The sequence below is a fragment of the Zootoca vivipara genome, chromosome 1 (assembly GCF_965207765.1).
Source record: "Zootoca vivipara chromosome 1, rZooViv2.hap1.1, whole genome shotgun sequence".
NCBI lineage: Eukaryota > Metazoa > Chordata > Lepidosauria > Squamata > Lacertidae > Zootoca > Zootoca vivipara.
Window position 1 is genome coordinate 102787099 of NC_142582.1, and position 27637 is coordinate 102814735.

Sequence of the window (27637 nt, forward strand, 5' to 3'; positions counted from 1 at the left end):
GTGTTCGAGTCCAAAGTTATTGTTTGTTTTTGAAATTGTTCCAACATATGTGTGTCAGACTCTCCTAATCAGGAGTGCCAACCTGAATAAAATATTGTGGGGGCCCAAGTAAGCCCTGCCCCTAATAACTGAACACATGACGCAGTGCGCACACACCATTTGAATGGGAATGCCCATCAACTTGGGGGGGGGAGTAACCCCCTCAAATATTTTATTGTGGGGCCGAAGCCACTAGGAGTTGGCTCCTATGGTCCTAACCACAAACCGATCACTTAATTCATGGGATGTTCGTTTCTTAAGACACTCTTTATGCCAGGAGACGTTCCTGGTTCATCATGTGCCTAGTGCACATTACAGATCAATGGTTCCAATCAGGGGTGACAATTTAAATAAAACACGGGGGGGGGGAGGTAAGCCCCGCCCCACGTATTCAATCACATGGCATGGCACACACACACATACTATTTGAATGGGAATTTCCCCTCAACTTTTTTGGAAGGCAGACCCTTCAAATATTTTACTGAGGGGCCTAAGGGACCTAGGGGTTGGTTCCTATGGTTCCGAACAATGCAGAAGCCAAGGTCCCAGGTTCAAAACCTGGCATCTCCAGTTGAAAATTTTCTCAGGTTTGGGACCTTGAAGAGCAGCTCCGGGCCAAAGAAAAACTATACTGAGCAGCTCAACCATCAAGCTTAATATAAAGCTGCTTCAGGATTACATTTAGGGGGAGGGATGAATCTGGCTCTAAGAAAAGGATGGTTTCCCCTTCCCATACAGTCTGCTGTCCAAGCGTCGTTGCGCCACCTCCTATTCCTTTCCATTGGGGCTTCCCAGAACAGCTTCCTCGCTCGATCGTGCAGTAAAGATAATTTCGCTATGCATATACATTTTTAAGATGTGCTGTTTTATTGAAAACTGGTTTATCTGCAACGTAGCTTTGAGATGTGCTTTTCTTTTTTAAAAAAATAATAATAATTTTTATTTATTAGATTTATATACCGCCTTTCATCATAAGATCTCAGATTTGATTTTTGATTAAATGGTTTATACACTCTTCCCCCCCCAACAAAAAAAGAAAGATCTAAACAAATAAATAAGCGGAAAGAAACCAGGCTTTAATTTGGGGGCTATGTACGAAAATCGTAATCCGAGGACCCAACTCTCAATTTGCGGGGAGGACGAGGATCCAGGGAGCCTCCGATTCCTTTCCATTTAGGAACGATGAGCAAAAGGTAAAGAGGAAACGGGACAGGCATTCTGAAAATACAGGCGCCTTCTCAAAAGTCTGAAATCAGCGATGGCGTTTGCGTCCGCAAACCGCAACCCGTTCAAGCCAATGGCGAACCTCCCATTGCTTTCGGTGGCTGCGGAAGGCCCCCCGAGGTCGCCGTGGTTCTTGCTTTGCCAGTCCTCAACTTCTTTCCACCTTCTTCTTCATAAACAGCGATCATAATGATTATTAAGGAGCGGTGTGAGCCTCTTAGCTTTCACTTAGCTGCTGGCACTTGACTGGCAAAGGGGAGGGGTTTTTTCCTTTCTACCAACACAGCCAAGGAAGTTGCTCCGAAGACGGTGCCTCGTGGGAGGGCCCAGAAGCAGGCAGGGCCTTGAAGAGACTACGGTCTCTTGCTTGTCCCAAAACGAAAGCTGTGGCAAGAGGAGTCTATCGCGCGCGTCTTAAATCTGATTGCTACAGTCGTACAATATTACCTGGCGCTTAGCAGAACAGATGGGGGCAGGCTAGAGCCCTGCAGTGGGAGTGTTTGGCGTGGATAGGACACACACACCCGCAGCGCCCGTCCTTCTCAGTGCCTCGGTTAGAATAGATCTCAGGTACAGTAGTCAGAGCCTCCCACTTCAGTGTGAGCAACATCGTCCCATGGACTCCGTCATGAGAGACATCTCTTTCTGTCTGAAGTGTCACCCCCGTTTTCGCTATTATCATGGTCATTATTATTTAAGATAGCAAAAAGTGACCTGGTTGCAGCAGCATTTTCCCTTTCTTTCTTTCTTTCTTTCTTTCTTTCTTTCTTTCTTTCTTTCTTTCTTTCTTTCTTTCTTTCTTTCTTTCTTTCTTCCGCCCACCCCCCTTCCCTCTTTCCCTTATAAAGCCTTGTAGTGTCGCCTCTAGGCTGAATGAGTTTGTGAAGCACCATTTGGCAGACATATCATATCCATTCAAGGAATCCTGCCCTTTCTGGCGTCATCTTCGCTACACCAAGCTCGGAGAGTTACACAGCGCACATCTCGACGCACTCGCGAGTGTGCTCACTCCCACATTCCCTCTCCCCATCTCGCACGCGCACTCAGCCAGCAAAACCCTCCTAAACACACTCCTTTCCACCCTTGATTTCAGTCGAACTTCTTTGCAAAAGGAAATCTCTGTAGGCTCAAGGTGCAAAAGGGAAAGGCCAACTCTGTTGGTTAGAGCGTGGCGCTGATAACGCCAAGGTCGCAGGTTCGAACCCCTATGGAACAGCTGCATACAGTTGCCTTGCAAGGGGGTTGGGCTAGATGATCCTCATGGTCTCTTCCAAATCCATTATTCTAACATCGCATCCAGGTGGAGGACGACCTACTAGTTCTGCAGATGACTTTTCGGCCATATTAACACAAAGGCGATCATTTCCCACACACCCCAGTCCTTCCTCACCCCTTGCAAACTTCCGTTCAGTCGCAGCATTCAAGGACTACGCGTTATTACAAACCAAGTTAGCATTTTTGCCCCAAAACCATTTACCCGTGTTGTACTTTCTCTTGATTAAATGCCTGTTAACCCTAAGAGCCTAGCAGAACAATCAACATACTTTTCCCAATCACCATTTGGGGAGACGGGAGGTATTCCTGGCTGTGGATTACACAGCTTTTTTTTTGCTTTGGTTCTGGTTTGGGGTGGCGGTGGAGAAAGCAATTAAGTTATATTTTCCAAGGGAATGCATAAAAAGACTCATGGCTACAGCCTCGTGTTTTAAATAAATAAATAAAGATTGGGAGGGGGCAGAAAATCTTCAGTGCTTGCCTGATGGTTCTTCCTCTCTCTCTCTCTCTTTCCCCCCACCCCCACCCCCACGCCACCTTCCCCTCTCCCGGGCACGTTATTCTGTATCTTTCAGCGTGTCCGGCTCTCATGATTGCAAATAGGCCTGTTTTCAAATGGAAATAAGACTTCCAAACTGATTATGTGTATTGAGTCGGAGTCGCTCGCTCGAGCCTCTTGTTTAAAATGTATTGAAAAAAGGATGATGGCTACAGACCTCTGGAACCAGCGCGGAGAGGTCGATTTATTTTGCAACTTTTGGCCACTGGAGAATATTTCAGCAAGATAATTACGGCAGCCTGGGAGGGGGGCGGCTCCTTGGAAACACAAACACTCTCCAGTCTCGCCTTCCCTTCATCTCCATCTCTCCCTCGCGCGCACCTGCCATTTCCAGCTCCTAACCTCAAAGAACAGGCAATGTGTGTTGACTACCACACCCCAATACTCCCTCTCAAATATTAAGCAGGAGGAAGATAAACCGTGCTGCTGCTAGGGGCTGTGCAGTGACACCCTTGCTTTCTTGCTCATACAACTTATCATCTATAAATGGAAGAGGGTAAGAAAAGAGGAAATAAAGTGAGGATAGGGTAGAGCAGGATAAACCTCAAAGAAGATTTGAGTCTGCAGGAGAGTGGGCGCCATCCTCAAACTCTTGGGAATCTTCCGAGTGCTTCATCCACATTTATCTCAGGCTTGCATGGCCATTACTATTCTCCCCTCCCCCCGTTGTAAATGTCCAGGGATGAGGCTAAAATAATGTCACGCCCATAGACCTGCTTTCCTGTCCAGACAGTTTATCATGAAAGTACCAAAAGGCTCCGAAACGCAAGAGATTCTCCCCCCACAAGCTGCAGATCAGCGCCTTTGGAAATCGAAGCAGCGAAAACTTCTACAGCCTTACGCACCTTTCATTTAAATTTCCCGCAAAGAATTCCGGGAACAACAGCTTGCGCCTCATAGAACTACAATTCCCAACAACCTTAGCAAACTACAGTTTCCGGGATTCTTTTGCGGAAGTCATGTGCTTTAAATGTGCCTCTAGGTGGCTGGCGTGGTCTGACCTGTGAGAATTAGAGGGCGCCCAGACTCCCTTGCGCATTGCCAGCCGTCTCCCCAGTCAGACTGGTCAGCAATCATAGAAGTCAACTCCTAGGGGCCTATGTCCCTTCGCCCCCCAATAAACTATTGGAGCCCCCCCCCAAAAAAGTTGATGGGCACTGCGATTCAAATGGTGTGCATGTGCCGCATCCTGTGATCACTTATGTGGGGCGCGGCTTACCTGCCCCCTCCCAATAATATTTTATTCAAGTTGGCACCCCCGTCAGCAATACTCCCCCATAAAGTGTCCCCGGAGCCCTTGCAGAGAACTTGCGGCGGCCTCCTGACAACTTCAGAAAGCGTCTGGTATATTTCCAAGCGCGGGGAGCTTGGAAAATGAGTTTTGAATGGCAAGGGGTGAGAAATGCAACCGTTTGGTAGGACTTAAGACGGACATATGCCCGCTCCTGCCTTCCCCTCCTGCTTTTGTCCATCCTGTCTTCTTCCTTTATCTCGTCCACACTCCTCCTCCTCCTCCCCCCTAGAACTCCGGTCCAGCTTTCTCTCAGCTTCTGATTGGTCGGTGCCACTCGTGCGCTTCAGAATGGACAAGTGTGTAGCGGCGCGGTTAGGATGCATAAATGATCCATCGCCCACACTATGAATATTAATGAATACTTTTACCAGAGGGATCTGTGTGAGAGAGATTGAGTGAGAGGGAGGGAGGAGGGGGTTGGGGTTCTTTCCTCCAAACGATGACCCTTTCAAGCGCAGAATGACGAGGAGCGATGAAAATATTTGGAATCTGTAGGAAGCAGTTCATGTCTATATGGTGACAAAATATTTTTACATGTCACACATCTATAGCTGGGTGCGTCAAATTCAATTAGACGGCGGTAATTATGCATACCCGTGGTATACCTGATTAAAATATGCATATAAGGTACATAAGGTACTCCCACTTAATTTATTCAAGGGTGGTTGTGTAATGAAATTATCTTCCAGGGTTCAGATTCACTTTCAGGGTTGTACAGCCTGCGGAAATACTGTAATAAACAGGTATACTATTACATTCTCAGATCAATTAAGACAAACCACGGTAGGTAAGGGTTAGTGGCTAACGTGTAAAGAGTAGTTCTATAGACATCAATGGAATTACATAAGTGGAAGTGGTCCTTTTACGCCCAGACCAACGATGCAGTTAAGCCTAAATAGTAGAATTCAAATCTAGGATTTTGGCTTAAATGCTTTATGTTAAGATAATTCTCAGGGTTATCCTACGTGTACATAAAGCTAAATCCACTGTGTTTAAGCTTATTGTGCATAGAAGTGCAGTTACAAGCTACCACCCTATCATATTTTCCTGGGAATAAGCACCATTGAAAACAGTGGGACTTACTTCCGACATAAACCTGCTTAAGAATGCATCGCCCCAATCCTAACTAACCAAGCTACTTCTGTTTATAGGGGCTGTTGTAGGGGTTGTTTATAAGCATATTCTGGGTTTGATTACTTTTTCTTAAAATACTAAGATATCACCGTGATGATATATGATTTACCACTAGTAAGCATCACTTGAAGAGACCTGTACCTAAGCGCATGCGCACCTTTAAGCCTTACAGCCCATTCAACGTTGACCCGAATTCCTTGGGTGTAAGGACATTCCTTGGGTGTAAGGACCCGGAAGCTGTCTGCAGACAAACGCCGGCTCCCTCGGCCAGTAAAGCGAGATGAGCGTCGCAACCCCAGAGTCGTCTGCGACTGGACCTAATAGTCAGGGGTACCTTTATCTTTAAGGACATTTGAAAGGATACGGTCTCCTGCACACTGGGCTGGCAGGAAGTACCACTAAACAGGTAGATTCATGCATGGAATCTGACGACAGAGCTGCAATCCTACTTGCTTAGAAATCTGTAGGAAAAACATCGTTGATTTCGAAGCAGCAGAATGAAGCCCTCATCTTCTAAATTATTTTGGCGGGGCGGGGCGGGGCGGGGGTCAAATATTTTTCTCGGCGTGGGTTCTCAACCGGAGTGAAGGAAGTGAGCTGTAGTACCATCTGTTATTTGCCTCTAACTGAAACCCTGATCGTGCTGTGACCATATTTACTCTCTATTAAGTGGAAATATTACTAGAAAATCCCCCTTTTTGTTAACAGGATAGGCAATATTCTTTCTTTAGTAGAAGCTGTGTAGCTGAAGTACCAAAAGTTCTCACCTGAACATGGAATTAGTAGTTTGTAAGACTTTGTTCTGGGTGCTTATTAATCTTCTTTTTTAACAATTCAAACCTATGAAGTAAGACCCCCTGAATTCAATAGAGTTTACTTCCAGGTAGTATTGTAGCCTTAGAAGCGTGCTTATTTACATGTTTGTAGTTGGGAAGGGGGAAAAGAGCGAAAGTTTATAATAAAGTTACGATGGACTATTTCAAAGCTAATACCACTTAAAAACCTACAACTGCATAGCTTCCCTTCATATGAGGAAGCTTATTGTTTTACACGGTTTGAAATCGAAACAAGGTATTTACTGTCCAGGCGAGGTTCCGACTTCTTCTTCACCACTGGAACTTCAACAGAGTTTAGGACACCTGAGTATGGGTGCCATGCAGACAAAATTAATCCAAGTCCTACTGACTTTAGTGGGCGAGTGAAGCCCACTTGGCCCATGTAGACCCCACGAAATTCGGCACCCAAGTCGGTGTGCATAAAATTGAAGTCTCCAGATCGCTTGGCAAATTGTTAAACTAGCTCTTTGCTTTATCGCCCGTCCAAAATTCATATTTATAACTATATTACATACATATCGGTATAATGTGGGAAGGCAGAGAGGAAAACTTTGTTTCGATTTCAGTGATACCACTGCATTTAAGCTGCTCCTGGGCAGTCCTTCCCAAAACACGCCAGTCATCGCAACAAGAAATTGACCAATATGGTTCCAAACCCTTTTCTTAAAGCTGAGAGAAAGATGGAGCAACACAGAGAGAGAGATTTATCTGAAACTCTATGCACCCGAAGCGCTTAAGGCGGAAATGCTAGGAGCTTCTGGTACTAGTTTGAAAATTCCATGAAATGTCTAACTTTGATTATTATGAATAGCTTTCTGTTTCGGCCGAAGTACTGTGAAACAACCCAGACTCTACCCGCAAGTAGAATTAGGGCCTTATTTTACTATGATGAGGGTTATGCTTTCAAAGGTGCGGAGGAAGGTTTCGACGTCTCGTCTTTTTGCTTGGCTTTCTTTACCCCAAACCACTTCAGAAATTCTGCAGTCATTCATTCAGCTTGAGAAATGCAACTGAATTTCCTTAAAATCAGTTTCACGTATTTCCTAGAGACTGGTGGCCTAAGCTGCTATGGAGTGGGCGGGTGAGAGGTTTCTCATGCACTAGTAACCTCACAATCAACATACAGAAACAGTAAACGAGGAACTGTTGGAAACCAGATCCACGCAGCTGCATTTTGGTCCGCGTAGCCGCATTGCCACGATCGGGGTAATGTTGAATACTTTTGAGGTTGCCACTCTACACATCCTTACTAACTAGGAATCGCACTGAAGCCAGAGGACCTTCCCCCTCGGTTAACATGTTTTGGATCCAGCTACAGATTTCAGTGCAAATCCAAATAAAACAATCCTATCCGCGTCTACCGAGAAGGAATTCCCATCGAGTTCAGTGTCCTTTTCTGCCAGGAAAGTAGGTACAGGATTGCTGCCTGATTGTGGCTGGATCGTGCCCAAGTATTGCAAAATTGCCCATCCACTTGTAAGGGAAACCGATCTCAACACTAATACAGGTAGTGAACTCCATACCCACCCACCCCCATGGGAAAATAAATTTTCATCTTCATTCAGGAAAAAGAAACTAAAAAACAGGCGGCCGACAGAGAAAGCTTCAAAAACCGCTTGGGTTGTTTAACTTGAGTTGTTGGATGGGGAGGGGGTTAGGAGTTGTTCCTGTCTTATGCTCGCAACCATTCTTATACTCGTAACCATTCTTATACTCGCAAAAGTACTGCCCTATTCAAATGAAAAGGCCAAAAATAAGGATGGGGGTGTCTTCTAGCTAACAAACAAAAGCAGGAATCCGATCCAAAGCTCGGATTAGGAAGTGTCTTGGAATAAGTCGGTTAGCGGGTCGCTAACAATCACAGAAGGACTCAGACCTCAGTTACTCCTCTGAGGTGTTACAGCCCCACTATCCCAGCCACTGTCCCCCCCGCGACGCCTCCCAGCTTCCACAGGTCCCATCAAGGTGTCTGTACTTCTGGATCCTTTCATTACGGTTTCAAAGAGGAGGACCCTCCGACATCCCTACTCAGCAAAATTCTGGGCTACAGTCAGAAGAAAATTATCCAAGGGGAAAGACCTTCCTGATGACATTACCAAGCGGCCTCACGAAGCGTTAGGTCTCAAGAAAACGACGGTTCTGAGGCCCGCCCGCCCCCCGGATGGCGACAGCAAAAGAGAACAGCTCCTTTGACCACTGGGAGAGCCAAGTGAACCAATTTTAAACCTAGCTAACACCCCGCAAGCAGAAACATGGAAAGGACCCACATAACTCCTTAGAAACAGGCCTCACAGACATCATGAAACTTACTTCCCACAGAAAGTGTCGACAATCAGGAAAGTCTGGTTGGAGGAAGGAAAGCCATTACTTCTGGTGTGTGTGCGCTAAGGTAGAAAAGGTGGCTTATTGCACCTTAGGCTGATGAAGCCAAATTTCCTTCGATTAGGATTAGATCCCTGCAAGCGGGCCCAGAAACGGCAGACACTGTCCTTTCTAGAAAATAGTTATCTCTTTAACAAGCCTTCAAAGCAAAGCTGAGGAAGAGAGACAGACAAACGTTTCCCGGGTGCAAAAAAATCCGAAGCATATACACCTGGCTGTTTTCTTCCTGCACAAATGCCATGTTAGCTTGCCACTCAGCGCCCTAAAGGAACGTGGAAGGAAGCCCCCTCTCATTTGCCAAATTCGCCTCCAAGAAAGTATACCTATTCGAGACACACTTACGAGGAAGTCAGTCCCACTGAAAGCTTTCCTCGTGGTTAAGTGCGTCGAAGATCGGGGTCCCAGCATCAACAGCTTCTGATCAAGCCCCCTGCCTTCTTTATCTCCTCCTGGCCACAGCTTCCGAGAAGAGGAGGAATGGACATAAAATGTTTGAGAGAGAAAGAGAGAGAGTTGACCTTACCTGATCTCTTCTGTGCCTGTTGTGGGGAAACAAACGCAAGTCATTTCGTGTTAATCACCAAATTGCCATAGACGAGAGTATTTCTACTTTCCAGAACCGTTTGATAGCACAGACATCATATTTCCATTTACTGTGACCTCCCCTCTTCCCCCCCCAAGCCCCCCACCCCCCGGAGTCATCAGCAGACCAACTGGGCAGATAAGAAAGATGCTGTCAACTTTGCTCCAACTAGTTTACCATACAAGGATTGATCATCTTCACGAGCCACTCAGTGTTTACCTCCAAGTCCTCTTTTGTCCAAGCAGCCCTCAGCGACTCGACAAGAGCTGGTTCTCCAGCGAGGCCCTTGTGTACCTGCTGGCCTGACTGATCATATATATATCTAGAGGCAGATGCTTTCTCTCGGGCTTCGCTTCGTTTTCCTGCTTTTACGAATGTTCAAAACAAACAGGCTGCACTTCCATGCAACATTTGTGCCTTCATAAGAACTGATATTGTGGCAGGATTCCTAGACAATACTCAGGGGGTGGGGGAAGGGAACTGGCCATATTTTCTAATGGGTGAGTTGGGTGACATTTTCTCCCTCTAACAAGCAATCCGTGGAAACGTCAAAACCTGGTTTTGAGACCAAAGAAGACCTTGCTTGGACTGAGGGATGGGAGAGAGAAGGTGGCTTGATATTGATCCTCAAATATGAAGAAGCTCTGAGCCATTATATGCAATTCCTCCCCTTTTATCTATGGGGTGTTTATAGTCCAATGGGGCAAACTGTGGCTAGAGTGGGACAAGGGGATAGAATAATATATTCTGTCCTACTCTAGCTACATTTTGCACCATTTGATTAAACACCCCATAGATATAAGGGGAGGGAATGCTCTCTAAAGTATACACATATCATAGTCCAGGTGAAGAGATGGGAACAAAATAGTCAGCCTCGATTAGATCCCATTACCTGTTGTTGTTGTTGTTGCTGCTGCTGTGGCTGTTGTTTTTGTTGTTAAAGTCCACAGGCCTCTCATCATTTTTTTCATGTGGACAAGGATAGAACTTCCATGCACACCAAAAGCTCGTTTTTCTCCTCCTTCTTTCCAAGTTTTAATCACTTTCCTTCCCTTTTCTCCTCCCAGTCACTCAGCACAACAGGCAACACCAATCTTACAAGGCCAGGGTGATTCCCCACCCGCCCTGGTGTAATACAGATTTGCCCATTTTAGCCTATGGGCGCAGTATTAAGCACACTCATTTAAAAAATGAATTTCCCTGAAATCAACGATGGTCCACTTCCAAATCAAACGCAGCTGGAACTTCGGCCTTAAACGAAATTATGCTTATTGTAGGGCTAGTCTAAATTCTCAAAATATGTTTGGAGGGAAATTTCGATTTAAAAAATATTTTTAAAATAAGCTAACAAACAAAACCATAATGGCTTGCATCAATTCAGACAGACGAATACCCTGGGGGGGAGTCTTTTTCTATTACTAAACCTCAATGCTATTACGTCATTTCTTTTTAAAGAAGAAAAAGAAAAAGCGAGAGAAAGAACTATAATTTTGCTAGAGCCGTTTTGTTTGCATTTCTGCTGACTGATATGTAAATACAGTTTGAATTGTGTTTGCTTGGACTCTAGAGGTCTATAAAGAGACGAATTCACCTTTTCTGTGGAACAAGCAAACAGACTTTAAACTAAGCCGACATCAGACAAAGTGGAAGCCAGTTTATTTAATCGAAACTAAATCTAGTCGCAGTAAGATAAGTCAGTGTACATAATCATCCATTACAGTCATTACTCCCACCACCAAATATGTGTTTATTAGCTTGTCCAGATAAACTCGGTCCATTTATTTTCCCGAGGCTCTTCGGGACAAACACGTTTCCATGTTTTTTCTTCTAAGGCCTAACTTTAGGGCTGCGGAGGTGGGGGCGAGATGGTGGGGGCGAGACAAGAGACTACTAAAGTACCTTCAGGAATGCTGCTTTATAACCGCCTCCCTTCCCCTGTCTGTCTCAGCCAACAATTCATTTACTTTAGGAAAGAAAAAAGGAGAGAGGAAAAACCACTATAAAATTTTGAGATCGCTTAACACAGTTAAAGAGAGTTGTGAATTGTGGACACATTATTTAAATAAGTTTTAAAAAATACATAAATTCCAAGACCTGAACTCTACTGGATTTATTATTGGCGAGCTTCTCGCTGCTGATTTCCCTTTGCCAAGACCCTCAGCGCAGTTATTTGAAGCTTTTTCATTTAGGAAGGGAGGGGAAAAAATCACAAAAAAGACACACTGGCGTTTGAAATGACAGCCTCGAGTGCTCCGTTTTGGGCTCCGCTAATTTTAGCGCAGAGGTATAAAAGGCGAGTTGGGATGGGGGGTGTAAAGAGAGAGATCTGATTTAGAAAAGAAAAAAAGAAACAGCTGGAAATGTTTCTCCCCGCACTTGACCAAAGTCTCTCACTTTCTCGCTCTCCCTCTGTAAACAAGAGGTCTACATTTTATATTGCACCGAATATTTAATATCTCTCCGCTGACACACGTGACGAAGAGTTGGAGACGCATATATGTGCACATATCGTTATATCAAGAACCAAGCCTCTATCCCAACCCCCAGCCCCACCCTACCCTCGCCACCAGCCCTAGAGAGGAGTGGATTCTCTGCTTCGGCTGTGCAGCCGTTTCCTTTGCGCGGTTGTTGAAAGCCTTTTCTGACTGCACAATTCTCACCCCATCTCTCTCATTCACTTTTCTCTCTCTCTGGGTTCCTGTGCGTGCCCCTCACCCTTGCAGATATAATATATATTGGATATATTGGATATGTCAAGCCAAGCTAGGATTACGTATCCGGCCGGGGCTCCTAAGCAGAGAATGATTAAACCCTTTTGTTGATCATTATCCAGAGATGCCCGTAGACCGACTGTTTGCAGCGCAATCAGTCGACAGCTTCACGTGGGCTCTGCCTCGCAGGGCGCTTTGGGTTTGGGTTTGTTTCTCCCCTGGGCCTACAACTCTTTCATCATGTCCGATCCGCAGAAAGCCGCTTTACTTGGATGTAAAGTCTTTCCGTTTTGCTCTCCCGCCCCCTCCCTGGAAGCTCCTTTTTTGAGCGCCGCCTGTTTCTTGGTTCGTGACGTCGTGACTCCTTTCTACCGGCTTAAAACAACGGGAAAGTTATAAAAACTATTCTCAGTTCACAGCCATCGACAAATCTACCTGGCCTGAATATTATGCTCTCTCTCAATAAGTCGAACAAATGTTGAAAATCGGAAAGGGAGGGCAATATATATACTGTATGCATATACGTAGGCTACACACACACACATCTCAGACCCGCCTCCCATACACTTTGTGTGTGCGCGCGCTTCAAGGTTAATTCAATTTAGACGATACACCTCGTGCACAATAAACTATCGTTTTATTTTGATTATAAATAAGATGACTGTACTTTCCTTAAAATACAATTACATAGGAAACCTTTGTAGAAATGGTGTTTTTACAAGCTAATAAATCTGGACGCTCTTTACAAAGACTTGATATCCACCACCACCCCCAACCCTGTTAGTACGCTCCTCGTTAGCTTCCTTTCCCTGCATTAACAACATCTTAAAAGCACCCTTTCGGGATTTCGATTAGTGGGTCTGCAAATATTGTCTTTCCTCTGCGAATGACGCCACTTGGATTCCCTTGTCTCCAAGCCTTGCTACTTATCTTGGGCAGGACTCCCTGCCGTCGTATTCTCTAGTTAATCGGGAATATAACATACGAATCGATCCTATATCTGTATGTGCTGATCAGTTTTCCCGAAACGTGGACCCGATCGTCCTTCCTGGGCCGCTTTCCCCGTTGAATTCAACGGGCCTTGGGAAGGAAGCTTCCTTGCGCAAATTCGGCTCCCGAATTGCATTTTTTCTTTTTTCTTTTTGGAGGTGATAGGAAGGTTGGGGAAATAGCAAAGGGCAATAAGAAAGATAAGTGATCTTTATAATTTATTAGAAGCTCCTCAGGAAGTATATTTAAAGCCAAATATATCTACATAAGTTACAAGGGGCGGAGAGGAAAAAAGAAAGATAAACGTGCGCCAAATAATTTCACCCATCTGTGGACATCCATTTTTTTTGTTTAAAAAAAAAGGTGGGTTTTCCTATTTTATTTTATTTTTTAAAAAGTTTTGATTTGTTTGGTAGATCGTTGCTTGATATATTCCTTTTAATCAACAAAATAGTCAGGATACTAAAAACTATGGGTTTAGTCCAACGTTTTTGACAGCATTATACAGCTACAGGTATAACATCGAACATAAGAGGGAAGGGGGAACTAAGCCGTGATAGCACCCGCGTTTCCATCCACCATCTGGGCTGAAGGCCAGCGAAGGTTCTCCGTCTGTGTATTTGTTTTTGAAGAGTGTGTGTTTGTGGGGGAGGGGGAGACGCTAAAGTTTTTTGGGCGGTGAGGGAGGGGAGAAAACACCCACCCTTCGCCCCGAGGGTTTCTTGTTTTTTTGTTATCTGTACATACAAGCGTCCACTGGAGATCCACCTCATGCCGCGGGCACACGGTCCATCGTGGGTCTCAGGGGCCACCAAACTCCTCCAGGCAACGTTCCGGGCCTTCAGCAACACGGCAGCCATTTCACAACTTAAGAAGTCTGCTTCTGGTCCTCTCGTCTGTCCCAAGGACACAACACCCCATCCCACAGTTCTGATATTTTCTTTTTAAAAACAACAAACAAAAAAAAGAAGAAAAAAGGAGAAGAAGGGAAGAAGTCAAAGGAGGAGGAGGGTGCGTGTATTTGTGTGTGTTTCTGTGTGCGTGCGTGTGTGTGCGTGTGAAAAAGAAAAGGAAGGGGTCAGCCCGTAGGACAAGGAAGAGGTGGTGGGCCCCGTCGGGGCGTCCCCTTTCACCAGGTCCTCCCATATAGCAAGGTGGAGCAAGACATGGCCGTCCCATAGTCCGAGCTGGACGAGTTCAGGTGGGACAGAGCCGACACCTGGCTCTGGAGGGACGAGGGGCTGCTTCCCGCGTGCTGGCCCAAGTCTGGCGACTGGCCGGCGCTACTGGCTTGGTGGCTCTGGTGCTGTCCCAGGCTGGCGCCGTTGGAGGCCACGGTGATGGCGGTGGCAGCAGCCTGCTGCTGGTGGTGGCCCTGGAGCGCCGCCGCTGCCGTGGGCGTGTTGGAGCCCGCCTGACAGGGCTTGCCGTCCTTGACCAGGACCGGGACTGCCACCCGTCGGGGCGAGTGCTGCTGCTGCTGCTGCTGGCAAGAGGCGCCGTCCTGCTGCATCTGCTGCTGCGCCGCCTTGTCCTTGGCCTGCCGCTTCATCTTGTAGCGATGGTTCTGGAACCAGATCTTGACTTGCGTGGGCGTCAGATGGATCATGCTGGCCAGGTGCTCCCGCTCGGGCGCCGACAGGTACTTCTGCTGCTTGAAGCGCCTCTCCAGCTCGTACACCTGCGCCTGCGAGAAGAGCACGCGGCGCTTCCGACGGGGCGTGCTCTGCAGTGGGGCCATGCTCTTGCTCACGTCGCCCAGCGAGCTCAGGCTGCCCATGCCGCCCATGTTCATCCCCGACGACGGGCCCATGAAGCGGGAGACTGTGGGAGGGAGGGAGAAACAGCGGGGGAAGGAGCGTTAATCAGCGGAACCAAGCGCAAAGCCGAGGAGGAGACTACGGCAGACTCGAGGGAGGCCGAATGCAGTTATCGGGATCCAGATCCACAAAGGAAAAAAAGAGGCCATGGTTGTCATGTCCCTAGACATTATAATAATGATAACAACAACAATAAATGCTAAACAATATCTGGTCAAATTCCCACAACACTAACACCAGTTTACACTGATGCCGGTGAAAATGTTAACACGAAAGATGCTGAAAAATCGCAGAAATCCGTTTCTAAATAGGATTTGAAACGGATATGGTATCTGGTGGCTTTGTAGAGTATGTTCTCCGCACTGTAAACCCCCCATCCCGGCCTAAAACAAGAACAAAAAAAATCTTCTCATGGAGAAGTGACATTTTGCTAGGGTGTGCACTCCAGCGTTTTCATGCGTATCTATCTATCTACCTCACACATACATTCCTGCATACATTAAGAATGGATAATCTAAGAACCATATACTCCACTTTTGCAACACTACTTACACGTTGTAATATGTCAAAATAATAATAACCTGTTAAAAAAACGTTAATTCCCCTCCCTTTTCACATCCTTTACGGATTATCTTTTTCTCTCTGTTTATTCATTCCCTTAGACGTAGTCCAGAGCCTGCCTTCGTACTTCTAAAGCAGATCAGGCTTAGGGATCCAATTCATTTCGCACCTGTTCAATTTTTATTTACACTTTAAAGGGCCACTGGAACTTCATCATCTTCAGAACCCTCGCCTTAGGGTTTTATTCGAACAATTTGTTTGGCGTCCAAACATTTTATTATTTCCTATATTCAAGCGCGCTTCCTCACACGTTTTCATTTCTTCTGGGCGCGCATTATTCTTTATTCGTAAACCGCTTCCTTCCCTCCTGGTCTCAGCCACCCACATTTGTCCAATAAAACGCTTCTCCTCTCTTTGTGAATGTGCTTAGCCGCTGAGATTAATCATAAGGCGCCAGATATGCCCCTTCGTCCCTCCAACCAAAGCCAGGAGCAGACAAGAGCCCAGGAGTCCAGGACAAGGTCAGAAACCGGTTGCATTTTTGGTTATTATTATTATTATTATTTATTATTACTATACAAAGATTGGAAGAGTGGGCGGGGGAGCAACATCCAGACCAGCTTCAAACCAAATGCTCCCCCTCGCACCCACCTCCGCTCTAACTGCTGCCCCACACTACCCCGTCTGCCTGGGACCGCGCGACCGCGCCACGGGAAAAGGTGGAGAGAGGAGGAGAAGGGGTGAAAAAGCTCGGAGCACTTACTTGTGGAGAAGCGGGGGTCCGGGTTCGCCCCGTACCAGCCGGTGGCGGAAGCGCTGTTCCTCATGGTGTCCTGGTAAGGTGGAAGGTCTCCCATGTTGCCATTGCAGTAGCCCCCCATGGCGGTGTGCGAGAGCTGAGGGACCCCGGCGGCTGTCATGTGGTAGGCAGCGGTGACCGTCCCGTTGTGGCCCATGGGGTGCTGCTGCATGGCCGGCTGCGCCACCTGCGACTGCCTGTAAGCTGCCAGAGGAGCCCCCAAGTTACTCCCCTCCATGGCCACTTTCTTGTAGCTTTCCTCCAAGGGGCTCAAGATGTCAGACACTGAGAAAGGAGTCGTATGCTTTGGGCTCATCGACATGATTCGGCGGCTGGGGGGAGAGGAGGGAAAAAAAGGGAAAGGGGAGGCAAAACTCTCTCACTCTCTCTCTCTCTCTCTCTCACTCACTCTCTCTCCTTTTTTTTTTTTTTTTTGCCAAATATTCTGGTGTGTTGCCTCCACGCCGATCTTGTTGGATGAACACGTAACCGAGTGGACCAAGTCCGCCTTAATTGGATTGAGTGGAGGCTCAGAGCTGCCTTTCGTTTGTTTTAGCCAGACGCCAGGTTTTAGGCTGCCACCAGAGGCGGGGCATAGGCACTAAAGCAACAAGACAATAGAACCCTACATCTTGCCCGAGATAATTAGCGTACATGCTGATGACAAGGTAAACACCTTTTAAGTTTTCCCCCCTCCTTTACTTCTCAGGCTTTCCCACCCGAACCACCTGCCCACTCAGCCTTTATTTTTATTTTATTTTTTTATTATTATATATATATATATATAATAAGCCTTTAAAAAATTTAAAAATGCAACGATTGAAAGGGAAAGTCCTGCCTTCTCCCCTCCCCCGAATCAATCGGTTTATGGATTTATTGTTCGGGAGGGGTGCGAATCGAACCCTAAGGCTGGAGATGGGGCTCTAAAGAGGTTCCAATATGGAGAAAGGAGGATTGGGAGAGGCGCGCTGGGAGGGGGGGAGCTTTATTCCTTCCCCCGCCCCGCCTGTGGGCGAGTTTCACAAAAAGGAAGCCGGTTCGGATCCTAAACCCTCTTTAACCACTACCACCCAACTACCCACCCACCGACCGACCCACACGCTCCCCCCCATACTTCCTCCATTCACCCCCCCTCCTCTTCCTCCTCCTCCTCCTACCTCAGTCTGAACGAGGAAGGTCAGGACTGAAGGACTGGATTTAGCCACCACCAAGCACCACCATCACCCGCCCCCGCCTCCCCTTCGTAAGCACCCGAGGAAGAAAAGAACAGTCTCTGTGAAATAGCACCGGGATGAGCGTTCCTACATCGCCAAGTTGGCAGGAATCCGCTCTCTGGCCAGACATTGGACGGAGCCTCGAGAGAGGCGCGGAGGGTTGTCTAGAGCAAACTACTTGTGCCTTATCAGCGCTGCTTAGGAGGCATAAGCTATAGAGCCTATAGGAAGCTTATCTGTCCGAGGCTCCGAGCGCATCCCCTCCCCGCCCGCGCCTCGCCAAATATATGTTCTCTGTACATGCAATCATCTGATCGTTTTGTCTAGCTCGTTACTCCGCAGGCAGATGGAAGCTGGAACTTTGGGGTGGGGGTGGGGGATGTTACGCGGGGTGGGGTGGGGGGATAGAAATGTGTGTAAAGCAATTGTATAAGGATGATGGGCTGCTGGAAAACACATTAAAGCTAAGAGCCCGTTTGTTATTTTCCAATAGGAACCGTGTCACGCACTCCTCCGGGCCACGTCTAAAGCTTAAAAGCAGCTTCTCGGGTTATTTATGAATCAGAGGCGCCAGGGATGGAAAAGACCTGTTAGGTCATCACCCTGCCAGTGGAGAATTGTGTCTTTCATTTCCTAATATTCCGCTCAGCCTAATTGCGGCCACCTCGGTGTCAAGAGAAATCGAGAGCTGCCTGGGGGACGGAGGCTTGAAGGCGGTTCCACCACGATCCACAAGCCGGTTAAGGCGCGCTGCTGGGGGAGGGAGGGAGCCTCGAGGGGCACGATCCCACGCCCCGCTCAAGCGGGTGGAGGATTTCCCCGGTTGATTTTAATGGGCATGCGTGGGTGTGTCAGATCTGCCTCTTCATAACGGCTCCGTTCCAAAGAGGTCTGCTTAGGCGGCTCGTGAATCCAGTGGCGCGCGCCCTTGCGCCAAGCGATATCTAACACGCGCAAGTTCCGCAAAGAAGGGAGGGAAGAATCCCATCGTTAGAAGGGAAGGCGAAAGGCGGTGGGCGGGCAAAAAAGAGAGGAAAATACTGTAACTCAAAGTGGGGAGGGGAAACTCAGCCCCTTCCTCACCCAGGCCTAGAGCGTTGGCACCTAATTTAATAAAGCGATTCTTTCAAGCTGAAGGGAATAGCAAGGCAAGGGAGGGGGGGGCAATTAACCTGGTAGGGTTTTTGTTTTTTTTGTTTTTTTGTTTTTTTAATAATAATAATAATCGCGAGTCTCAAATAACAGTTAGGTCCTAACAGTTAAGTAATTGCCCCTGGTAAATATGTTGGCGTCTCTCGGCTGGGGTTGTGCTTTTAAAACAAATAAATAAATAAAGGCGAAAGTGCACTTGCTGCTACCCGGGGATAACTAAATATCTTTGTCTAAAGTGGCGGCGTAAATGGCCGGTCGCTTTGTCACTGGCTCGATATTAGTGCCTAAGGATCATTTCCCTTCAATTGGGAGCCTCTCGTTGAGGAGGCAAGAAAGCGCTTAGGAGAAAGGTAGGTGCCCAGAGGAGAGTTCCCAGCCTTCAAGTCGAAGCCTGCGCGGCGATTATACTTTGCCGCTCGGCAAGAGGTGAGCTTCTCCACGCCAATATAATTGCAGCAACTCCCCCCCCCCATCAGCCCCTCCGTTTCCCCCTCGACTTCTCCGCCGCCAAGTTACAGATAGCCGCCGCCTTAACGCCGCAGTCCCAAGCGCGCTCGGAAGTCAATGCCGTGGAAATGAATGGGACGGACCCACACCCCAAGTTGAGGTGTATAGGGCGAGGGATGCTTTAGGCTAGGATCTTACGCGGCGCTTACGGTGGAAACAACTTTCACGGGTGTGAACCGCGTACAAGTAACGCACCACCCTAAATAGATTTCTTGGAGGAAACCAAGGGAACTTCGTTCCCAATAAGTTTGTTCGCATCGGAGAGAGTATCTGTTTTTGGGTGTCGGGGAGTTTCTGGATTCCTGAGGAAAAGGGGAAACTTTAAAACTTAGAAATCAAAAGCGTTCCTTCTGGGCACTTCTGAGCCCTGTTTTGAAGCAAATGCTGGGGGGTCGTTCTGCTCGCCTCTGAATTAATGTGCCATTTCATTCTTTGCTTCTTTGGGGAAATTTATTCACCGAAGTGATTAAAATAATTTAGTTACTGTGGAATCGAAAGTTATTTTTTTCCTTCCCAAATGTATTTTTAGAAGTTGGTGATTTCATGACTGTTCTGCTAATAATGATAATTATAATGAGAATGCAAAACACATAGTATTTTAGCATACAGTTTTATGACCTTATAACTAGTTTTGGTGTTACTGAGGGGTGAATTTCAATATCTGTTACGGTCATAAATTCAAGCTCCAGTACAAAGACTTTATAATAACTGGTTGTACTAATGACTCTTTTGATTTCTTGAAAATATCTCCTCAACTTTTTAATAAATAAGTTATATAGATACAGGATTGGCATACTTATTGGGATAACGGCTTTTAGATTCCTCCCTCCCTCCTTTTCCTACTTTTATATACTCAATAACTTGTTCGTTTTAACGAACTGAACTCAGTTCACTCTACTCATCCAAATTGTTTACCATTATATATATATATATATATATATATTAAAATGTCTAGCAGCAGCTCAAACCATTAGGATTGTTCAGTAAACATTTTAGGGTGCATTAGAGACAGAGGATACGCACACGCACATACTATATACTCACGCACAAATACACATACTTTAAAATATGGATCTCGAAGGCTTCCTTACAATTAAACGAATCTGCCAACGTGTACTGCAAAGTAGTTCCTTCTTGAGCAGGGGAAGATGCCTCTGTTGTTTTGTGATATATAAAATCAGCATGCACTGATATTATTTGTTTTCTCGTTTATTTCTTGTAACGAGTGTGGATTTCATCATCTTCTAAAGCCCACGCCCGCTCGACTCCAATATTTTCTTGGGAGTGTCTCTTGGGGTGGAAAGGTGGATATTTCGTATGTGCTCCCCTTTGGGTGTGCATGATTAAGTTTATTTTTTAAAAAAATTGTGACCATCTTCTTGATGAGGAAGTGGGAATACCTGTCCACGGTGGGACGTGGCTATTACAGATGGGGATGGTTTGATCATTCTATCTTCACGTGAGTGTCATGCGGGAATTTTGTCATAGAATTAAATGGGAATTTTGCAATGGAACTAAACAGGAGGTGGATCGCCCCCTGAGGGAAGATTTTCAATGATACACCCGGAGCCCCAAACCAGTTGAGTCGAAGCCGATTTACGGGGCCCCGGTTATATTTCCACTCCGTTCCCGAGCAGCTTTACTTGGTATTGGAAGTAGTTTCCCTTGATTTAAAACAAAACTGACATCCAGCATCAGGGAACTTAGATTTTGCATCGTCGATCATTTCCGCAGATCGATTCGTTACAATGTCCATAATAAGGTCGACCGACTCCTTAGCATTTTCGTGGACTCGGGTTGGACTACTCTGGAGTAAACGGGTGGAACTAACCTTTACTCCATAGTAGCCCTGCTAAAATTTATTTGACATGTGGGGATTGAGCGGAGAACGGCTGGTTCTTAATTTTAGCCGGGAAAGCCGGGCGTGTCTTCATAACCTGCCTCTTAAAATCGAATTAAGTTCCGCTAAAGCGAATCAGGTTTACTTCCCGAAGTACCAGGCGCTGTCAGAGGCAAGCCCTTTCACGCTCCTCCGGATCGGCTATCTGCTTTCCCGCAGCTAATCAATCCAATTTAAGCTCTCCTCGAACTGGCGAGGAATGTTTCCTTCGGAAATCTCCCTTTCCAGCTAAATTTGGAGGGAGTCTGCCTTTGCAGAAATCACCGACGCCTTCTCTGTGCTCACTGCTGCTAGCCAGCCTAATCACACCGTATCCTTTCACCTGGCTGAATTAACACCAATCAATAAAAAAGAAGAAGCGGAATGAAAAAGTAAAGAGAAAAGAGGGAGAGAAATGCAATGCAATGCCTTTGGCCTGCTTAAAGGATTTCCCCCTTCGGCCTATGCACTTCAGGAGAGTCTCCCAAACCTCCTCCCCCCCCACCTCCCGGTGTCTGCGAAATGCTTTTGATTTACTGTCCGACGGCTTCAATAGTTTGACCCCTCATAATCCGACTGATAACTCTCCACGTTGGGTGGAAGGGGGAGGGGGAAGAGAAGAGGACTTTCTTACTCAAACGGTGCCAACCTCAACGCGGACGGTGCCCCCAACCTGCAGCGTCTTCCAGGCTCCTCCACACCAGATTGCGGGGACTCAGAGGAGGCGTTTCTCGAAAGGAGCCCACCGGGGCTCTCCGGAGAGAGCTCACCTCCCCCCCCACCCCCCACCCCCTAGGCTCCCCTTGCCGCCCTTCAGTGTAGCTGCCAAGCGCTTTCCAAGTGAATGGAGAAAACTGGCCATTAAAAGCGGAGGCGGAGAGGGGCTGCTTGAAATGGGCGAGCTCTGACTAAATGGTAAATTGTGGATTCTACTGACAAGGCCGTTTGGGGGCTGCCGCGTGAAGGACCCCTGAAGGGAGTAGCAGCCACAATGACCGGGAGGAGTGGATTAAAAAGTGGTATTTCTACAAAGGTTTGGGAGGAATGGAGGCGCTTCTCTGTGCTAGGAAGGAAGGAAGATAAACAAGGAGAGAAGAGCTTGAATAAAACAAGGTATCCCTTAGAGGTCGCAACGCCGTAGGTTGGCTTTAATTTTTTTTCCGGCAGCACCCGAAATAGAAACAGGACCAAGGCCCTGCCGTTCAGCAGGCCTCAATGAGGCGCTTAATTCAGACCCCCGACAGATGATTCCTTGGCTGGAGGTCAACCCCTCCTTAGGAAACTTTCCTTCTAAAGTGAGTGTGCTTAAGATGGCGTTCTTCGCTGTGAATGCTAGAGACGCTCTTGCTTAAATTAAGCACCCGCTTAGGCACTTAATGAATAACGCCCTTATACCAGAGTGGTCTCGCCTAACGTCTTCCCAAGACATTTATTTCCTTTCAGCTGGGAGGGTTCAGGAACACTTTATCAATTCTCCCCGATTGTGCAGAGGCTGGATTTCAGGAAGCGCCCCCCCCCGCCCCTTCTGCCTTTCCAACAGGTCTCTTCACAAAGCAAGCCAACATTGTTGGATTTCGGCTGAGGAACAGCCACCACATTTAAACACATGGAGGTTGGACTTCACCCATCCCTTCAGGCTTCCCCCGGAAGGATTCTCTGTTTCCTGGGAGCAAACAGTTTAGGGTGGATGTCAGTCTCAAAGGTTGATTCCTAGACTCTGGACAATCTGAAGCCTGCCTCCATCTTTTGATGCTGAACTCTGTGTGTTTCTAGACGTTGCTCCAAAATGTCGCAAGACTGCATTCAGGGACCCTCCTGCTCAATCTGCTGAATGGGGCCCTAGACTTCTGCCCGGAAGTTCTGCCCTGACGGTTCCCTGAGCGCCACTGAAACAAGGAGAACGAATTCCGAGTCTGTCTGAGCTGTTTTTAGAACCACTCATTCAAATAAGGGGAAGCGGATTTAAATGGAAGGGTCCTGACCAAATTGCAAACTGAGGATTCTATTGAGGCTGCAGTCTTAACGACCGCTGGCGGGAGTAGCTACAATGGACTGAGCCGGATTATTGTGGAATGAGTGCCACCCTCACTTTCCCAAAAGATCTGTGGCTTAGCATTGATTTTGTAAGAAGCAGGCTTTGTTTGACCTCAAACACTGAAAATCCATGTGATTGCTTCCACATACGTTTATAGGCCTCTTGGTCTTCCCCCTGTTACATTCAGGTTTCGATGTGATTTGCCTCATTCGAGGTACCTGGAACCGGAAGTGGAAAAAGCGTTTCTCTAGTTCTCATCCATTTCTCTGGTGCAGTGGCGTAGTTAGGTAAATTTAGACTCTGCTCTTTAATGGTGTTGTTTTATTATCTCGATGGTTAAGTTAACAGCAATTACTTCACTTAATGGTATTATCACCATCCCGCTATTTTTATGGGTGCAACTTCACTTGCTTCAAAATGTGGTAAACGGATTGTGAGTTTGGGGAGCGAGGGTCTTCCTGCTTGTTCACTTGTTCTATTCTATTGAGTGGGTTGTTGGGTTTTTGCCCAGCCTGCCCAGTTTTGCCCTAAATCTGCCACTGCTCCGGTTGTGAAATCCACATACCTGATACCCTTGTACTCAAGGAGAGATTCTGAGTTTGTACTCCATGAGTAAACTTTTCAGAGAAAAATTGAGTTTGGAACTCCCCACTTCTGGAATTTGGGACAGTCCCAATAAAGCAATGGGCTGCACTTGAGAGAATTAAAGTCGGAATCAAGACTGCAGCACCATAACATTCCACTTCAAAACGCCTTCGTGGAAAATATGTTCGCATTGAACGGAAGACTATAGGAAGAACCATGATGACTCATACCCAAGGTCTATATCTTGTCCAGCATCGTGTTCTCTCGGTACCCAGATGAATGCCTATGAGAAGCTCACAAGGAAGGGCCTGAGTGCAATAGCAGCTGTTCCCCAGCAGCTAACACTCTGAGGCATCTCAGCTCTCATACTGGAGGTGGTGCACAGCTATCTTGATGGGACCTCTTCCTTCTAAGTAAACTTTTAAAGATTGCAATGGCATTAAGGTCACTGTGGCAAGAACTTTCAAAAGCACCAGCATCCTGCTCCTATGGCATCTCGTATTAATTCATCAGGGCTGTCATCGTGGGCCAGTGGTGGGCTGTCCTGTTTAGACGGTTGTCTTTGGATATAGGCAACCTACGTAGTAACCTGGAGCTGCGTGCGTGTTGTATTGGAACCAAAAGGATGGTCTGAGCTTTCTGAAGGCAATGAAAGACGCATCTAGCAGACTCTTCTTATGTTATTGTGTTCTCATATAACTAATACATAGTCAACGCTCCAGAAAGCAGCATGCTTCTGTAGCTCTCCCTGCTAGTTCTCAATTTGGGCTGAAGTAACACAGCCCAGGAACAGGTGTATCACACCTCATTTGTTTATACGAACTTCAGCCCAGAGCGTCTCTATACCCATACCACTGCTTCACCCAGCCAATGAAATAGGTTGCTGCTGCCTGCAGTAGCTCGTTTCATGGCTAAAGAATCAGGCAATACCAAAGCCGAGAAAAGAAGAGGGAGAGAGAAATGGGGAGAGTTTTTAAAGCATTAAAAAAATGCACCATAGGCAAGTTTGTTCTGGATCCCGGAAGGATGTAGTTAGTTGCGAAAAATTTTATTTATTCCAGCGAATAACAAAGCAGAGATATTAATTTTGGCGTCCACCTTCATTCACCCACAGTGCTATACCAATGGCAGTTCCTGCATCTTACGAAGTGGGCTGCAGTCCTCAGAAGCTTCAGTCTCAATGCACCTGTTGGATGCCAGAAGAAGGCTTTGAAAAGAAGAAAGGAAAAAGATGGCGGGAAGGCTACTCCGTAAGAATGAAGGCACAACTAAGTCCGCTGAGACGCGCTTGGCTGTGGTGAACGCTCCAGCCGACGAAGCGGGATGCTCTATGGTCAATATAATACTCCCCCACAGTTGCGTTCAAAATGAATCACTTTATTATTTCATTATTATTATTTATTAAAATTCTATACCGCCCTTCACCCGAGGATCACAGAGCGTTTTACATTGCAAAAAACACAAAAATGCATACCATCGTAACAAACAAAAACAATACCCCACACAGTATTTTAAAAGATCATTAGATGGTCTTTTAATTTAATTAGACCTGGGAGAAGAGAAATGTTTCCCCCCCCCCCTGGAGCTTGAAGTAGGACCTTTTCGCGAAGTTAACAGCTAAAATCCTCCCCGGCAAGATAGTGAAATCGACAGCACACACACACAAACACAAACAAAACACCGCCTTTCCCTGTCTGTCAATCCCAGATATGACTACTGTACGTACATTCCAGAGGCACCAAAGAGAAAACAACCGAAGGAAGCAGGAAAGAGGCTGAGATGCTGCTTGCTGCCGCCCCGCACAAGGTTGGCCAAGAGCTCTCTTGGGCAAGGGACCTGCCCAGAAAGATTGAGGAAGAGCCGTCGTTCAATGATGGGGCACATGAGTTGCTTTCCAGGTCCCAGGTCCCATCCCCAGCATCTCCACATACGGCTGGGACAGTCTCCTGTCACCTCCAGATGAACTAGATGAGGCCATGGTCTGACTCTGCAGACGGAGGATAGTTGGGTTGTTCTTGTTTTTAGTTTAGTTTTGTATTTTGTGTTTTTATGTTGTGTTTTTATGTTGTGAACCGCCCTGAGATCTATGGGTTTAGGGCGGTATACAAATTAAATAAATAATAATAATAATTTTCCAGGGTCTCTCAGGAAACACGCGCTTCCAGCAAGCACCGTCTCCGTGAGCAAAAGTCAGCCATCAAATCAAAGCAAGACAAACCAACAGGACCACAGGGAAACAGCCTTTTCCTGCAGAAAATCACCAGCTGCTTAACAGAGCCAGCACGGTGTAGTGGATAGAATGCCAGACTAGGCCCTGGGAAACCTGGGTTCAAATCTCCCCGCTCGACGGTGAAACTTACGGGATGGCCATGGACCAGTCACTGTCTCTGAGCCTAACCAACCTCATAGGGTTGTTGTAGGGATCAAATGAGGAGTAGGAGAACTATGTACACAACTTTGAGTTCGGAGAAAAATGTGAGCTATAAATGCAATACACTGCATGGCATTGAAGTCAGTGGCTGCTTTCCCGGGATGAACAGTCAAAAAGTGGTTGTGAACACTTTCGTTTCATATCGCCCCCTGGAAATTGGGAATGGGTCTAATTGGGTTTATGGACTGTAGTTCTAAAGATACTGTAGCTAAGTCTCACTGGTCAGATTTTAGTACTGGGTTCCTGTTTCGTTTAGGGGCTGATTCACACATACATTGCACATCCACGTGATTTCTCTCTACGTGATTCCGGAGACGAATGCAGCCTCTTCAAGCTGCTGCAAAAAAGAGAATGGAACCGAATATGGAACCCAGGAGGAACCGAAAGGGCTAATATACAGTAGATGTATGGTGGTTATCCGTTTCCATGGAATAAAGTCCACTTCACCAGATGCGTGGGGCACATACGTAGCCTACATATGCAGGGCTAGAGAGGAAATAATTCAGTGGGGCACATGGCATGCAAGAGGTAGAGAGCTCTGTTAGGTCTCTATGCAAAGCTCAGACGAATACAAGGTGAGCGATTTTCCCCGCTGTAGTTCGTTAACTGTAGCTGCGCACTTGCTGGGAAGCGCAATGTGTGACCCCACACTCGCTCCACTGACAGCCAGTGTTTCAGGTCAGATGACCTGCCACCTGAGCTCTAGTGATGAAGCAGTAACATCGGGGCGTCAGTTGCAGTCAGTAAGTTATGGGGCGCCCTATGTGTGAAGGAGACCATGACACCGCACTGAGGCCCAGTGAGGTCCCGGTGCTCCAGTTACCTTCTTGGCATCGCCTTCTCCTTCGGAAAGTAGGTGACTAGCCTTGCCCCTGGACGACTCGCGGGCAAGTGCCCAGCAGGCAGGGCTTTCAAAGGACTACGAGCTCAAGTCCTTCAGGCTTGGAAGCCCTTATCTTATTCCTTCCACCCACCCTTTCTTCCAGACCCACACCTGACGAGCGTCACCAAGGCTTCACCTTGCGTGTCCACCCCATCCCGTGGAACTTTATCCGGGAAGTATGCAGCAAGTCACTAGCGAAGTGGTAAAAGCACTCTGCGCATGGCCAGTCACTTTGGTAACATTTCACATCACTCGGAGTAGGGACTCTTTCAAAGTAAGTTTCTTGACTGAGCTCTGGGCACAAATTGATCGAAGGAACAATGGGGCGCAGTTCTTTACAGCTAGTCCCCCACTTCTTTGGTTTCCAACTCCTTTGCCTGCTCACCTGCCTCTCAGCTTCTTCAGCTTCTCTCTGTCCCTTTCCTGCTCCAGATATATCTATAGCTACCCTACCCTTCCTTTATGGTCCATTCCTGCCATTCTTTCCTACCTGGCATTCTACAGAGAGGCAGGCTTAAAAAGGAGCTGCAAAGGTGTGTCTGGCACTTGTGCCACCAGATACCAAGATTTATTGCCCTTTTCCAGTCTTCTATGATCTCATTTCGCCTCGGATATACCAGATCTTTGTCTCAAACACAGAAGATCCTAATGGTCCTCTTTTAAAGCTGCGGGTTTGGATTGGATCCTGTTATCTTCCGCTCCTTTCCCCTCTTCCTGCAAATTTATGTGCGCTTTACAGTACGC

The 27637-nt window shown here is 46.9% G+C and overlaps 1 protein-coding gene across 1 annotated transcript; it reads right to left on the reverse strand.

Moving 5' to 3' along the window:
- Positions 1–12657: 12657 nt before the first annotated feature.
- Positions 12658–17151, reverse strand: NKX2-1 (NK2 homeobox 1). Its single transcript, XM_035109170.3, has 2 exons — positions 16172–17151; positions 12658–14851 (listed from the first exon to the last, which is right to left on the reverse strand). Exons 1-2 carry the CDS (start codon positions 16527–16529, stop codon positions 14157–14159), a joined length of 1053 nt encoding a protein of 350 aa, XP_034965061.3. The 5' UTR covers positions 16530–17151; the 3' UTR covers positions 12658–14156.
- Positions 17152–27637: the final 10486 nt, after the last annotated feature.

Coding starts and splice junctions, on each gene's coding strand:
- NKX2-1 (XM_035109170.3), bottom strand. CDS start 16,529: ATGTCGATGAGCCCAAAGCATACGACTCCTTTCTCAGTGTCTGACATC. Junction 14,852..16,171: donor GGACCCCCGCTTCTCCACAA/GTAAGTGCTCCG, acceptor TCCCTCCCACAG/TCTCCCGCTTCATGGGCCCG.